The following is a 14,832-nucleotide window of genomic DNA, read 5'->3' on the forward strand; positions in this document are numbered from 1 at the left end:
AGATACTAAGTGACAGATATATATAGATATATATATTCACACACACACACACACACGTATATATACATGGAGAGAGAGAGAACAAGAGAGGGAGATACAGGAACAGAGAGAGACAAGGGCAGAGTCACAGAGAAAAGACAGAGAACAGAAAAGAAAAGATGCAGAGAGACTCGGGGGTATAGAGAAAGAGAGAGTCACTGAGAATTACAGAAACACAGAAAGGGGCATGAGGAAATTTAGGGCTGGCGGATGTGTTCACTGTCTTGACTGTGGTGACGGTTGGATGTATATGTGTCAAAACCCATCACGCTGTTCATGCTAAATACAAGCAGTTTATTGTACCACAGTTTTACCTTGGTAAAGCTGTGAAAAAATAATAAAGCAGAAGGGAAATGAGAGACTTGAGAACTCTAAGGTATGTTTGACATAAACACATTCAGAACCATTAAAAAGAGAGAGAGAGTCATGAAGACACAGATAAAGGGCAAGACTTAGAGGCCCAGAAAGACAGGGATGGACAGAGAGACGGAGAGACCTTGAGACAGAGAAACAGGGATCCTGAGACAGAGCGGATGGGGAGAGACCTAGAGGAGACTCTGTGGGCACATTACACCGAGAGAGGCTCAGAAAGATTTCAAGGGAAGCAGAACACGGAGAGAAGGAAGGCTAGGAGGAGAGATGATGGATGGAGGCAGAATGAATGAAGGAAACAGGGAAGAAGGAAAACACTTGAGCCAAGAGGAGCTGCCTGTCCGAGGCTCAAGGCTCGGGGCCAGGAGACCCCTCCCCATCCCGGGGCCAGGGAGGCAGGGAGCGGCCATCCGAGCTGCTTGAGGGATGCTCCGGGGCGGAGGTGGGGGGAAGCCAGAGGAGTGGTTTGCTAGGGCCCGGCAGGGCGCCTCACTACCCGGGAATGCGCCCAAGGGATCAGTGGGTGGTTATAACCCAGGCCGGGTGCCCGGAGTCAAGGAGGCAGCGGTGGCAGGACCGTGGAGGCCAGTGGCAGCGGGCCTGAGAGTCTGGCAGCTGAGCTGGGACCCAGTTCCCCACCCTCTACCTGGGGGACACGGCAGGTGAGGCCTGGGGAGGGGGACAGGAAGGGAGAGATGCTTCAAGTTGGCTCTGGCCTGGGATGTGCCCCCATCTCTCTCTCTCTCTCCATCCTCTCTCCTCACTCAGACTGGAGGATGCTGGATGGTGGTTCCTCTGAAGTCTATAATCCTTTGTCTCAGCTGAGCGCTGTGGGTGGGCAATGTCCTCGTGGTCCCTCTCTGCCCTGGGGAACCAGAGAGAGGAGGAGGTGGGGGTGGGATAAGGGCTCCCAAAATCACCTGGGCCTTTCCATCCTCTTCCCCACTTCCCAGGTGCAATGGTCATGGCAACGGCAGGACCCCCCTCAACATGGATGGTCCGTGCCCTGATCACAGCCCTGATTCTGGGAGTGACAGGTAACTAGAACCCACCCCCCCGGTGTGTGTGTGTATGTGGGTGTGTGTGTGAGTGTATGTGGTACATTTTCCCATATCAAGCAACTGTGACAGGTAGGAGTACCCTTTGAGGCTGTATATGTGCTTGTGCGACTGGGTGTGTGTGCCTTTTAAGACGGTGTGTCTCAGTAACTTTGTGGGTGATTGTATGTGCGCTGTGAATGCTACTGCGTGTGTGGCTGCTTGGCTTTGTGTGTGACTGTTGGTATCTGGGGTTCCTGACCCTGTGTCGCTGGACTGTGTGAGACAAAAGTGTCTGTCACCATGAAAATGTGTGGCTAGATGCTCTCGGGTTGCCACTTGTGATTGCGTGATCGTGGCTGGGTGCAAGGTTACGTGTGGCTATATTTGTGACGGTGTGACTGCTTGAGATTCTGCGCTTGGGCGATTATATGTGACTGCATATTGGTAGGGGGGCTGCACGTGTGGCGGTGCAGCTGTGTGTGGAGCTCCCACCCCTGCTATGACAGACTGAGTGTGCATGTAACCAAACTCAGGTTTGGCTGCTCACTGCTCAAAAGCCACTAATTCCAGAGGCAAGTGTCAGTAGAAAGAAAAAGTGCTTTAATCAGAAAAGCTGGCAGTCTGGGGAGAAGGTAGACTCAGGTCCAGAGACCAACTCTGAAAAGTCTGCTCAGCCATGACAGTTTTGAAAACTAAAAATGAGAAAGGATCTCAGTGAATCATCGAGAGGCAGGAGGTTGCATTCTGCATCCTTCTCCGTTGCATGCAGACTGGCTGACTCTCTCTTCAGATGTTATCTTGCCCCAGTGATCTGCCTGCAGGTTGGTTAAGGGGGCTGTTAGGGGTAGAGAGTTAGTCATTCTTTAATTACTTTATTCTTCATTCTTACTACTTTTAATCTAGGAAAACAATCAACAGGTTAAGCAAGGTGTGGTGTGCATTCAGGAGCGCATAAGTCAGGAGTTAGTTTAAGCTGCTTAGAGACCTTCATTCCTGTAATTGGGTGCTTTCAGGCTTAGAGGGGAAGAGAAACGGGCAAACAGGAAAGGGGCAAAAGAGCTGCTTTCAGTTCCCCAGCGTCAAACATCATCCCATTTCTAAGGGCTTAGGAGCCAAGGTCCATTTTCTGTAAACTTCTTCATGCTGACGGACAGTCCCGTGTTCTCCGAGTGGAAGAGATAAGATGCGGGTCGATAGCATCTCTTTGCTGACAATTTTAGTTGCCTGTTTACATCTGGGGGCAGAACAAGCTATGATTATTTTGATGCCCACAAAGATACAGATGATTATGAGCAATCATGTCAATCCCATTCCCCTGAGGCCACAGATTCAGTCCTGCTCAAGATGGGGCCGCTGATGTTGTGGCCGCAGTCTGGTCATCATGCAGTTAGCTCTTCCCCTCTGGTGGCAGTTACAGTGTCTGTGAAATGACTCAGGAATGTGCACGAGACACTGAGAGAGTCTGTGACTCTGCTGTCCTTATCGTTAACCAGTTGAACCTGCTCTTTTGTGACTCAGGGAGGCTTGAGGTTTTCCACAAACAAGAGGAGGGGACATGGAAGCGCTTTTGCACTTTGGGGGGGGGGCCCTGCAGGGTTCTGCTCAGTTCCAGTCCCCCCCCCTTCCTTTGATACTCCTCAATCTTGAAGAGGAACAGGGGCAGAACCCGAAAAGGAATAAAGTCATAAACTTGACAGAGGCGCCCACGGGGTCCTGCTTGGTTGCACCCCCAGACGCTGCTCTGAGAATGGCTGGTGGCATCCGAGTGTGACACAGCTCAGAAATTTCAGGTCCTCAGCAAACACAGGAGCGTGTCTGAAGTCACACCCACGGTGGCCACCTACTTTTACCTTGAATGTCTGAACCACAGCTACTCCATTTTGACTTTCAAAGGCATTTCCCTCCTCAATGGCCAAAACAGATGTCACCGTTAATGATTTCAGTGCTTTTCTGGAGATGAGGAGATGCAAAAATTGGGGCTCGTAAAATCTTCTCCTGAAAATATCTAGCTATCCGAAGGCCTGCTTTGCCAGTTTTTCTCAGAGCACAGAACGCCCCATTCCTGATCTCCACCCTGAACTCTTTTTGGGGTGTGTTGCAGGTCAGCAGCTGCAGTGGCTTGTGACTGAATCCTTGCCGAGGTGGATGGCAAGTGCCAGTTTTTGGTTGGCAGGTCATACATGGCCTTGGATTTGGGAGGCATTTCATGACTGTTTCACCCCGTGGTGCTGGGAGTGCTCAGTCAGGCAAAGATTTCATCGCTAGGCCACTCGGCGTGCTGTTATGGGACCAGGCTTCATTAACAGTAGCCAAAAGTCTCTGGACCACCTGTATCACTAGTCTGTTATGGTCCAGAGGGAAAAAAAATCATCTCCCTTGTTGCTTCTTCCCATATCTCGAGTTACACTATTATATTCACTGAGCTCACACAGAACTGTGTATCTGGTCAACTGCTCCAAGTTGCCTAGCCATCATTGTTTTTATCAGAGGCTTAGTCACACATTTGGTGATGTAAGAAAGAACAATTTTGTAAAATAAGCAATATATAAATAGCATAGCTAGCAGTACTAATGCGGTCATAAGTAAGAATTTAAGTCCAGAACTTCCACGAGGTACAGCCCAGTATATCCCCGGGTCATCTGACTTAGTCTGTTCTGTGCCAGTCCTCATCTTTAAGGGAAACCACATGTTGGCATTGCCCACAGGCACCCAGTCCAATTTCCTAGTGCTACTAGGCTGGTTCCCCTTGGCGTGGTTTAATTACTCTCAGTATAAGGGAACCCTTAAACTTAAATGAACATACCCTGGTGTTAACCACATAAATCCATCCCATAATTGTGGGAGGTTATATTCTTTGGCTGAAATTTTGCTTGTTGCTCTGATTAAGCCGGAGTAACTTTAGAAGAAAATGTACATTTATGGCCAGAGTCAGAGCAAGTATTATTAATTGGCCAGGTAAACAATTTTGAACTGTGTTTTGCATTAACCTCCTGTGGGTTGGTAAACATGAACACCAATAATTTCTAAAAACATGTGCTTTCTCATAGAGAACACCTCAGGGTGGCATCAAGCATATTCGTCAGTAGTCCTAACTAAATGCATTTAGTTTCTCTGGTAAAAGGAAGTCGGTGTTCAGTAATTAATGTTTCAGTATCTTATTTTATTTGCAAATGACCTAGCTATTCAATAAACTTCCATTGCTTAACTTGATTTAGCAAAACTCTAAATTTCAAGTTGCCCAATATCTGGAGAGATCTGTAGACATTTCTGAAATACAATTATTCCTGAAGAGTTCATCCCAAAGCTCTTATCTTGCATTTAACTTACTTATAGAACTTTCATCATACCAAGTTTTGTTTTGCTGATAAATTTGCAACAGATATAATCAGATTTTGACTTATATTAAACCCAGATACAAAAAAAAGTATTATACTTAATGTTGGTGACTCTACAGACATATCATATTAATTACATCAACAAATCTAAACTAACTTTAAGACCAGGTGTTATTTTTAACATTGACTATTTCCCGGTTCACGTGATCCTGAAATTCATTCTGGTTGGTCACCTCCTGTGTTTCTGAGAATTTATATAAGCACTTAATTTCCTTTAAGCCAGTTAAGTAGAGCTCATTCACAAATTAATTTTGAAAATACGATCCAAAGGTAAAGACACGTATATATAACACACACATAGACATACAGACAGAAACAACCAGAGAGCTCATAGCTTCATTTTCTAAGCTTAGTCATGAATTGGGTATTACAATATAAAACTCACTAGTTTGTAAGTGATAGTTGGAATACATTAAATTTCAAAAACCTCTTTTCAGTTTTTTTTTTTTTTTTTCCCTTCAGTCTCAGGAATTGCAGATGGTCTAGATAAGTGTTCCTGAGGATCCGGTCTCCAGGCACAGGGAGAGAAAAGCAAACTCTCCTAGAAGGACTTGTTCCCTTAGAGCCAGAATTCTGAAACAATATTTTAACAAGCTGTTTTTTCTTTCTAACTGCATATGCAAGAAAACAAAAAAAAAAGAACCAGTTCTGGAATTTTTCAAAATCAGTTTCACCTTAACTAATTTTCTCTGGAGTCTAAAGAATATTGTGGCCACACAGTGTTATAATAAAATGTCGTCTTTTTCTTAGTCATAGGCTCATAGCTAAACTCTTTCCAGTCAGACAGAATTTGCCCAAGAGGGCTCCACGGTGGAACAGAACCAGGATTTCCCATTTCACAAGGCGGAATGACAACCATAAATCACCAAGTACGAAACACACGTGTACGGCCCTCACAGATTGCCCAGTGTGAGCCCTCATCAGGCACTCCTTTAAATGCAAACGGCTCTCAACAGCATACCCATGTCAGAACCAACTGGCCCAAAAGAGCACCCCTTGTCCAAACGGTGCCTGCGGCTTAATGGCCGACGCACATCAGGATCAGCTGGCTGCAGGAGGAGGCTCCCTGGGCAAGCGCCAGTGGGAAAGCCTGGCCCTGGAGCTGCTAAGCTCGTCTCAAATGCACATTTCCATTTCCACCCCCAGAAAGTGAAAACCAGCATTCAGTGCTGAGCAGAGGGAGAGACAGGAAGAATCCCCAGAACAAGTAGTTCTGGCAGCTGCTAGGACTTTCTTGAGAATTTTTCCTTCTGGGCTGGCTAGCCATGAGCGGCTGGCTCTTCAAGGTCAACCCCACGCGATGCTGCAGCCAGTGGGTCCAAGCTGAACCAGGCTGTCATGAGAACACAGGCCTACGCTGGGTACCAAAATCTGTTACTGAACCCAGGTTTAGTTGCTAACTACTCAAAAGCCAATAATTCAAGAGGCAAGTGTCAGGAGAAAGGAAAGGTGCTTTGATCAGAAAAGCCAGCAATCTGGGGAGAAGGTAGACTCAGGTCCAGAGACCAACTCTGACAAGTCTGCTCAGCCATGACAGTTTTGAAAACTAAAAATGGGAGGAAGAATCTCAGTGAATCACCGAGGCAGGAGGTTGCATTCCGCATCCTTCTCCGCTGAGTGCAGACTGGCTGGCTCTCTCTAAATGTTATCTTGCCTGCAGGATGGCTAAAGGGGCTGTTAGAGATAGAGAGTCATTCTTTAATTACTTTATTCTTCATTCTTAACTTCTTTTAATCTAGGAAAAGAATCAACAGGTTAAGCAAGGCATGGTGTGCATTTAGGAGCGTGTAAGTCAGGAGTTAGTTTAAACTGCTTAGAGATCTTCATTCCTGTATTGAAGTTCTTTCAGGGTTAGAGGGGAAGAGAAATTGACAAACAGGAAAAGGGCCAAAAGAGCTGCTTTCATGCAGAAGAGGCTGTCACCGTGAGCCAGTGGCTGTGTAAAGGTGGATATGTTACCTGACTTGCCCTGGGTCCACTGGGACTAATGTTGTCACCATGCCATTGTGCTGTGTGCAGAAGTGAGTGGCAGCCTCTCCATGTCTGTATAGGAGGTGTACACATGCAGGTCACCAAGACACTGTGCGTGGGCGAGTGAGATCATGTAAGGCTGCCCCCAAATGTGTGTATCTGGTAAGACAGGGTTCCACAAGACGGAGCTGTGGGTGTGGCTGTCCCTGTGGAAGACAATGGACTTCTCTGTGTAACTGCCTGTATGCGTGTCTTTGACACTGTTGTGTGTGTGTTTCTTGGAGTGTGGGCGGAAACCAAGGCAGCCCCAGGGCTCCGCTTGCCTGGGTCCTCAGCAGGAGTATGAGTGAGTGGACGGACGATGGGGGAACCAGTGATGGAGTGGGGTATCTGTGTTCCTATCTGCAGGTTTGTGTGAGGGAGAAGGGTATTCGCAGGATGATTCGGGGGCCACAGTTGTGTTTGAGAATTCACAAGACGGCTCTGCTCTCCTCCACCCCCACCTGCCAAGGGGGGCCACCCCCATCCGGAGCACTTTTCCTGGGTCTGCTCCTCCAATTCTGGCCCAGCCCACAAGCTCTGACTCCGCGCCTTTTCAACAACCACACCCCAAGCCCAGACTCCACAGTCAGGGATCCTTGGGCTGTGCCCCTTCCCCAAGAAAGACCCAGGCCCTTTGGCTCTCCCACTTTGGGCCAGGCTCCACCTCCTTTCCTGTCCACGGCTCTGAGAAGCTGGCCCTTGCCTCTTCTCCCAAAGTCAAGGCTCCTTATGGGATTGACTCCTCCACCCGACCCTGGCCTTGGCCCTGCCCACATCTCAGGCTCTGCTACCTCCAGCCCATTCACTAAAGCTTGAACCCCACTTCTTGAAACCTGGTCCCACTCCTAACGTCCTGGCACTGGCCCCTCAACATAAGCACCCTTTCCGATGTCAAACATCCTCTGGCTGATCCTCCTTCTTGAATCCAAGCCCCAAACCCCGAGCTCCATCTTGCCCATTTTCTGCCCGCAGAGCCTGTTCTTGCAAATGATGTTGCTTCCTGCGACAGCCCCTCTGGTACCAGGCCCTCTGGGAGCACCCAGGACCTCGGACCCGGGGCCGGGGCCGGAGCCGGGGAGGACACCCGGACAGATGACAGCAGCAGCAACCGCATCGTGAATGGGACGGACTGTGAGATGCACACCCAGCCATGGCAGGGTGCGCTGCTGATGCGACCCAACCAGCTCTACTGTGGGGCCGTGCTGGTGGACCCCCAGTGGCTGCTCACGGCCGCCCACTGCCGGAAGCCGTGAGTGGGGGCTCCAGGAGGATGGCTGGGCAAGGCGCGGGGGAAGGACTTGGGAGGCAGGACTGGGGATGGGGGATGAGCCATGGAGATGGGGATCTGGTGGGGATGGGATGGGGCTGAGGAAGCAGGGGGAGGTAGAGTCGGGATTTAGAATGGAGTTGAGGAGGAGAGTGGGGTGGGGATGGGATTAGATTGGGGAAGGGGTTGTACTAGGGGATGGGAGTTAGAGATGAGTTGGGTTTGGAGCTAGGAATACAACTGTTGGATGCTTAGGAATGGAGATGTGATTTGGTTTGGCTTTAGAACTGGAGGTGGGATGGGATGGGATGAAGATGGGGTTGGGATTGGAAATCGCTGTGGAGCTGAAGACTGGGTTGTGTTAGAGATAGGAATGGGGTTGGAGAAGGCTGAATTTGAAGTTAGGAATGAATAGGTTGATGATTTGGGGGTAGGTCAAGGATTAGGGCTGGCGTTAGGGTTGGGTTTGGGGTTGAGAATGGGCTGGATTTGGGTTTGGGCATGCACATGCTGATGGTTTGGGATGGAGACGGAATGAGGTTTGATTCTAGAATTAGAGGTGGGTGGAAATTGGGGTGAGGTGGAGATAAATTGGAACTGGGAAAGGATAGGGCTTGGGGATAGATGTAGAATTGAAGATGGGGTTGGGGTTAAAGTCATGGGTGAGGTTGGAGATGACTGGATTTGAGGTTGAGCGTGGCTGGGTTGGGGGTTGAGAATGGTTAGGTTTGGGGTTGAGGATGCATATGTAGGTGGTTTCTGTGTGGGGAAAGGATTAGGGTTGGTGTTGGGGATGGGATGGAGATGGGCTTGGAGTTGTGACCAGGGTGGAGATAAGCATGAGGCTGGAGATAAATTGGGGTTGGGAATGGGCAGTGGAATTGGGGTTGGGACTAGGTCTGGCGTTGCAGCTGGCATTGGATATGGGGACAGGGGTCAGGGTTGGTCATGATCAACACCATCTTCCTCAGATTTTTCAGAATCCGTCTTGGCCACCATGCCCTGTCACCCACCTATGAATCTGGGCAACAGCTGTTCCGGGGCATCAAATCTATCCCCCACCCTGGCTATTCCCACCCCAGCCACTCCAATGACCTCATGCTCATCAAACTGAACAGAAAAATCCGTGAGACTTGGGATGTCAGGCCCATCAAAATCTCCTCCCGTTGTCCATCTGCTGGGACCAGGTGCTTGGTGTCTGGCTGGGGAACAACCAAAAGCCCCCAGGGTGAGTGTCCAGGTCCCTTTTGATGCCCACCTATATCTGCCTTCCCCTCTCTGTCCCCGAGCACTCTGCCCTTTCCTCTCTTTCTCCACCACTCACTGTGGCCCTTGTCTGCATTTCTCTGTTTGACAGTTACCTTCCCCAAAACCCTCCAGTGCTTGAACATCACGGTGCTCAGTGACGACAGGTGCAAGGAGGCCTATCCAAATCAGATAGATGCCACCATGTTCTGTGCTGGTGACCAGGCGGGCAGAGACTCCTGCCAGGTAAGGCTTGAGACTCTCCATTCTTTCAGCAGATACACACAAACCAACTGTGTAACCCCTTGCTGTGGGGACCCCACAATGATCAAATAGGTTAGCACCTCTGTTCCCACAGAGCTCACATTCTTGAGCAGTGAAACACAGTTGATTTATAACACTGTGTGCGTTTCACGTGTACAGCAGAGAGATTCGTTTATACATATATACGTGTATATATCTATTTTCTTAAAAAAATTTTTTTCCATTACAGTTTATTACAAGATACTTAATAGACTTCCCTGTGCTACACAATCAATCCTTGTTGTTTATCTATTTTATATATGGTAGTGTGTGTACATCTGTTAATCCCATATTCCTAATTTATCCCCTACCCTCCTTCCCCTTTGGTAACCATTAGTTTGTTTTCTCTGTCTGTGAGTCTGTTTCTGTTTTGTAAGTAAGTTCATTTGTACTATTTTTTAGAGTCCACATATAAGTGATATTATATTTGTCTTTCTCTGTCTATTTTACTAGTATGATAATCTCTAGGTTTATCCATGTTGCTGCAAATGGCAATATTCCACTCTTTTTTATGGCTGAGTAATTAATGCTCCTTTGTGTGTGTATACATATATATGTGTGTGTGTGTGTGTGTGTGTGTGTGTGTGTGTATGTATATCATATCTTCTTCATCCATTTATCTGTCCATACATGGACACTTAGGTTGCTTCCATGTCTTGACTATTGTAAATAGCACTGCTATGAACATTGGAGTGCATGTATCTTTTTGAATTAGAGCTTTCATCTTTTTTCTGGATATATGCACAGGGGTAGGATTGCTGGATCATATGGTAACTCTGTTTTTAGTTTTTTAAGGAATCTCCATACTGTTTTCCACAGTGGCTGCACCAACTTACATTCCCACCAACAGTGCAGGAGGGTTCCCGTTTCTCCACACTTTCTCCAACATGTAATTTTAAACATTCCAGTAGCTCGATGTAAAGAAAAAGTAAAAAAGAAACAGATGAAACTATTTTTAATAATATATCCTATTTAATCCCATATATCCCAAGTACCATCATTTCAAAATGTCATTAATATAAAATAATTATGAATGGAAGATTTCATATCCACTTTTTTCTCATAGTAAGTCTTTGAAAGCCAGTGTGTATTTTCACACTGACAGCATATCTCAGTTTGGGCTAGCCATGTTTCAAATGCTCAAGAGACCCATGTGGCTTGTGGCTACTGTATCAGACAGCACAGGTCTCAAGAGAGAGATCAAGGCTGTTCTGTATGGTTGGCAAGATGTGCACTGCATAAACATATCATATCTAAGGGGCCACCCTTCACACTCACAGTTTTGTCTTATTTATTTTGGCACATTTCAGGCAGATGCAGTCAAGTATCTTGTTCCCACAAAATTTGTAGTCTGAATTTTTTTTCTTCTGACAAATGCTAGTAAAATGTCTTAAGGAAGGAAAACAGAGACCCACGGTAGGTATTGAAAAAAAGAAAATAGTTAATAGAGAGGATTGATTACAAAGTTGTTGGAAGTGCTGGAGGAGCAAAAAGGTTAAAAAAAAAAAAAAAAAAGCCTGTGGTCGAGAGACCGCATAAGCAGAGCAATTTCAGAGAGTGGTAAGGGCTATGCAGAATATGAAATTTAGTTTTATGTTGGCAAGTGATGGAGGGGCAATATTTGGAAGGGTGGTTGGGAGGGCCTTGAAGAGGTGGCATGGGAGCTCCAGAGACTGAATGACACAATGGAGCCAGCCTTGCAAAGATTAAGAGCAAGAAAAGCATGTGCAAAGGCCCTGAGGCATGGAAGAGTTTGGCTGATTCAAAAACTAGAAAAGAGCCAGCCTGTTTGGGGGACAGGAGTTGGGCCTGGAGAGATGAGTGGGACCCAATGTTCAGCAAGTATTTCTTGATCCCATGGTACAGAGTTTCTCTATGTTCTCATGGGAGCTCTATTTGTTGAGGATGACAGAAATTAACCTATTACAGCTCAGGACCCTTACCTGTATTCAGGCTTCCAAAGGTTCTAGAGGGATGTAAATTAGCATGCTTTTGTTTATTATCCCTGCTGGCAGGATGTATGCTTCAGTAATACTGGCATTTAGTAAGCTGTGGGCTCAGATAGCACTCTAGTCCCATTCGGATGGCTGTGAGAAGCTCTCCCATGATCTTACAAACATGACAGTTGCAACAGCTTCCCAGGTCTCCCCGTTTAATCTCTGTCTCCACTTAACTCAGGAAGCATGCGTATCTGGATAGAGGGATGGGTGGAGGGACTTTTTATCAGAAGAAAGCAGATCTTATTCGGGTGTCAGCATTTTAAACCACTTAGCCTTCCTGGAGCCAAGGTTAGTACCTTGGATGTTTTTCCTAGACCTCAAGTGGCTTTTTCATACCACAGTGTGGTCTGGGTGTGACCACAAAAAGCAAGAAATAATAACAACAATACTAATAGTATAATAGTAATAATAGCGCTAATTAATTGCCAGACACTCTTTTAAGTGGTTCACATGCATCGGCTCATTAACTCATTTAACCATTATGATTAGCTCTGTTTGACAGAGGAGGAGCCAAGGCTCAGAGCAGTTCACTAACTGCTGATCAAAAGAAACTCTGCAGGGATAATAAACAAGAGCAAACAAAAAATAATGAGAGAAATTAAACCACAAGAGAGTTGAAATTTAGCTGTCGGGACAGCTAAGCTTTTTTGCCTTGAAACAGGGTCCGCTAACTGGGGAGAAAAGCCAGAGTGTAGGTATCTTGCATAAACTTAAATAAGAAATCACAGTAAAGAGTGTTGAGAAATTGTATAGGAGGGTGGTTACAGGGAGACATAAGGAATTAAGCACAGGCAACCCAAATTAGTCCAAGGGAGTGATTCTCAGTCCCAGGGTCACTCTGAACCCCCAGCCGGTATATGGCAAATGCCTGGAGATATTTTTGGTTGTCACAGCTGTGCCTCAGGGGAGGAAGCGGGTTCCTAGCATGTGATGGACAGAGCCCAGGGTTGCTGCCAAATGTCCTACAGTGCACAGGACAGCCTCCCACAGCAAAGAATTATCTGGCCCCAGTGTCATTGGTGTCTGGGTTGAGAAAACTTCACCCAGGGGCTGAGAACTGCTTCTTTGCAACAGCGAGGTATTAAGTACAAGATGGGCTGGCGTCAAGGATCGGGGAGGAGTGAGAAAGGGAAAGGAAGGGGTGTCCAGTAGGAGAAACACGCTATCCAAAGGCTGGAGGGGAGAGTGAGAGAGAAATACAGGGAAACAGAGAGACACACAATGAGGGAGAGCGACAGAGAAGAGGTGGGGGGTTGAGCAGAGAGGGACTTGGGGGAAATATTAACATTCTCCCTTTCTGCCTCTCTTTCTACCTGTGTCTCCATCTCTGTCTTTGTCTGTGTTTCTTCATCTCTCTACTCTCCCCGTGTTTCTATTCTTGCTGCCCTGGCCCTTCCTCATCTATGTGACTCCCTCCCTCCACCTCCCCACATCTCTGCCTCTCTGTGCCTCCCTTTCTCCTCCACAGGGTGATTCTGGGGGCCCCGTGGTCTGCAATGGCTCACTCCAAGGCCTCGTGTCCTGGGGAGACTTTCCCTGCGCCCAGCCCAACAGACCTGGCGTCTACACCAACCTCTGCCGGTTCACCAAGTGGATCAAGGAAACCATCCAGTCCAATTCATGAGTCACCCCGGGACCCGGCCTTCTGGCATCCCTCACCGCCTGCAAATCCCTGCCCCTGCAGGGACCCTGACTCTCCTTCCAGACCCCAGTTCCTTCCCCAAAATGTTGAGGTTGTTCACCTCTCCAGTCCCCCGGAGTCTCCTGGAGTCAAGTTCCCCCTTCCCTGACAGTGGATGGACCAGTTCCCATAATGACCAGAGCGAGGGTGTGTCTCAGTCACCCCAGTGCTTCCTTCCTCAGGTCCAGAGTCCCCCACTTCTCTGAAGCTGCAGCCCAAATTTGGCCCCAGAAATAAAGCATCTGAGAAGTGGACTCAGTGTGTGGTCTCTTCCCTGAATGGCCGAGCAGCCAGGAACAAGCCCCTCTCCCCTCTGCACTGCTGCGTGTGCCCTGTTGGGTCATATCAACTGCAAGAAACAGAGATTCATTTGAGCTGCTTTCCATTTTGTTTACAAATGTTGATCGACTGGCAATTTCATGCCAGGAATGGGTCCAGGGGGTTGGGATACTGCAACAGGCAAAGCAGAGATAACTTCCTGCCTTGGGAAGCTCTCGTTGTAGTGGAGGGGGACTGACAATAAAAAGACAGACAAATACATAATGTGCTCTGGGAAGTATGTAAGCAATGTGAATAAAATGAGAACAAGGCATGAAGAAAGAGAAAGGATGCTGGGAGAGGGGCTTGCTTATATCGGATGGTCCCAAGGGTGTGGGAGGGGAGTAGCCGCCACCACCCCCAACCCAAGATGCCCACATCTTAATTCCTGGAACCTGTGAATATGCGACCTTATATGGCAAAGGGGCTTGGCAGGTGTGATTAAATTGAGGATTTTGAGATGGAGAGATTATCCTGGATTATCTGGGTGAGACCATTATAATCCCAGGGGTCCTTATAAGAGGGAGGCGGTGGGAGGCAGGTCAGAATGAGAGACTGGAGGATGCTATGGTGATGGTTTTGAAGATGAGGAAGGGGCTGTGAGCCTAGGAGTGTAGGTGGCCTCTAGGAGCTGGAAAGGGCACAGGAATGGTTTTCCCCTAAGGCCCCCACAAGGCACTCGGCCCTGTCTGCCACTGCGCTGACTTTAGCCCAGTGAGGCTACATTGGATGTCTGACCTTCAGAACTATAAGAGAGCAAATGTGCTGTAAGCCACTGAGTTTGAGAGAATTTGTTACCACAGTAAGAGGAAACCAACATAAAGGGCCTCTCACAGGAGGTGGCATTGGAGTGGAGACCTACGGGATGAAAGGAGACTCCCCCACGAATGTCTGGGGGCCTGGTGTTCCAGACAGAAGGACAGGTACAAAGGCTCTGAGATGGGGGCAGGCTGGGCGTCTCCCAGAATGCAAAGACCGATGGACCTGGAAGCTTGCTAGTTTGTTTTCCTGAGGTTGGGAAGACACCAGAGGTTTTAAAGCCAAATGGTGACATGATCTGCTTTCTGTGCTAAGAAGATCCATCCAGCTTTTGATGGAGAACAAAATCGAGCTGCTTGTCGGCAAAATGTTGAAAAGGGAGGTGAGTTATCACCAGACT

General features: G+C 47.8%; 1 protein-coding gene across 1 annotated transcript; it reads left to right on the forward strand.

Moving 5' to 3' along the window:
• The first annotated feature begins 702 nt into the window (after window positions 1–702).
• Window positions 703–13,794, forward strand: LOC105062678 (kallikrein-5). The gene is made up of 6 exons (XM_010947038.3): window positions 703–1,073; window positions 1,365–1,448; window positions 7,832–8,108; window positions 9,098–9,354; window positions 9,484–9,617; window positions 13,143–13,794. The coding sequence occupies exons 2-6, from the start codon at window positions 1,370–1,372 to the stop codon at window positions 13,296–13,298; spliced, it is 903 nt and encodes a 300-aa protein (XP_010945340.3). The 5' UTR covers window positions 703–1,073; window positions 1,365–1,369; the 3' UTR covers window positions 13,299–13,794.
• Window positions 13,795–14,832: the final 1,038 nt, after the last annotated feature.

Source organism: Camelus bactrianus, chromosome 9 (assembly GCF_048773025.1).
Source record: "Camelus bactrianus isolate YW-2024 breed Bactrian camel chromosome 9, ASM4877302v1, whole genome shotgun sequence".
NCBI classification, from domain to species: Eukaryota; Metazoa; Chordata; class Mammalia; order Artiodactyla; family Camelidae; genus Camelus; species Camelus bactrianus.

Bases quoted from the DNA above. Each gene is read 5' to 3' on its own strand.
- LOC105062678 (XM_010947038.3), top strand. From the start codon at position 1,370: ATGGTCATGGCAACGGCAGGACCCCCCTCAACATGGATGGTCCGTGCC. The intron at 1,449-7,831 runs GTAACTAGAACC...TTCTGCCCGCAG, and splicing joins CCTGATTCTGGGAGTGACAG to AGCCTGTTCTTGCAAATGAT. The intron at 9,355-9,483 runs GTGAGTGTCCAG...TCTGTTTGACAG, and splicing joins AACAACCAAAAGCCCCCAGG to TTACCTTCCCCAAAACCCTC.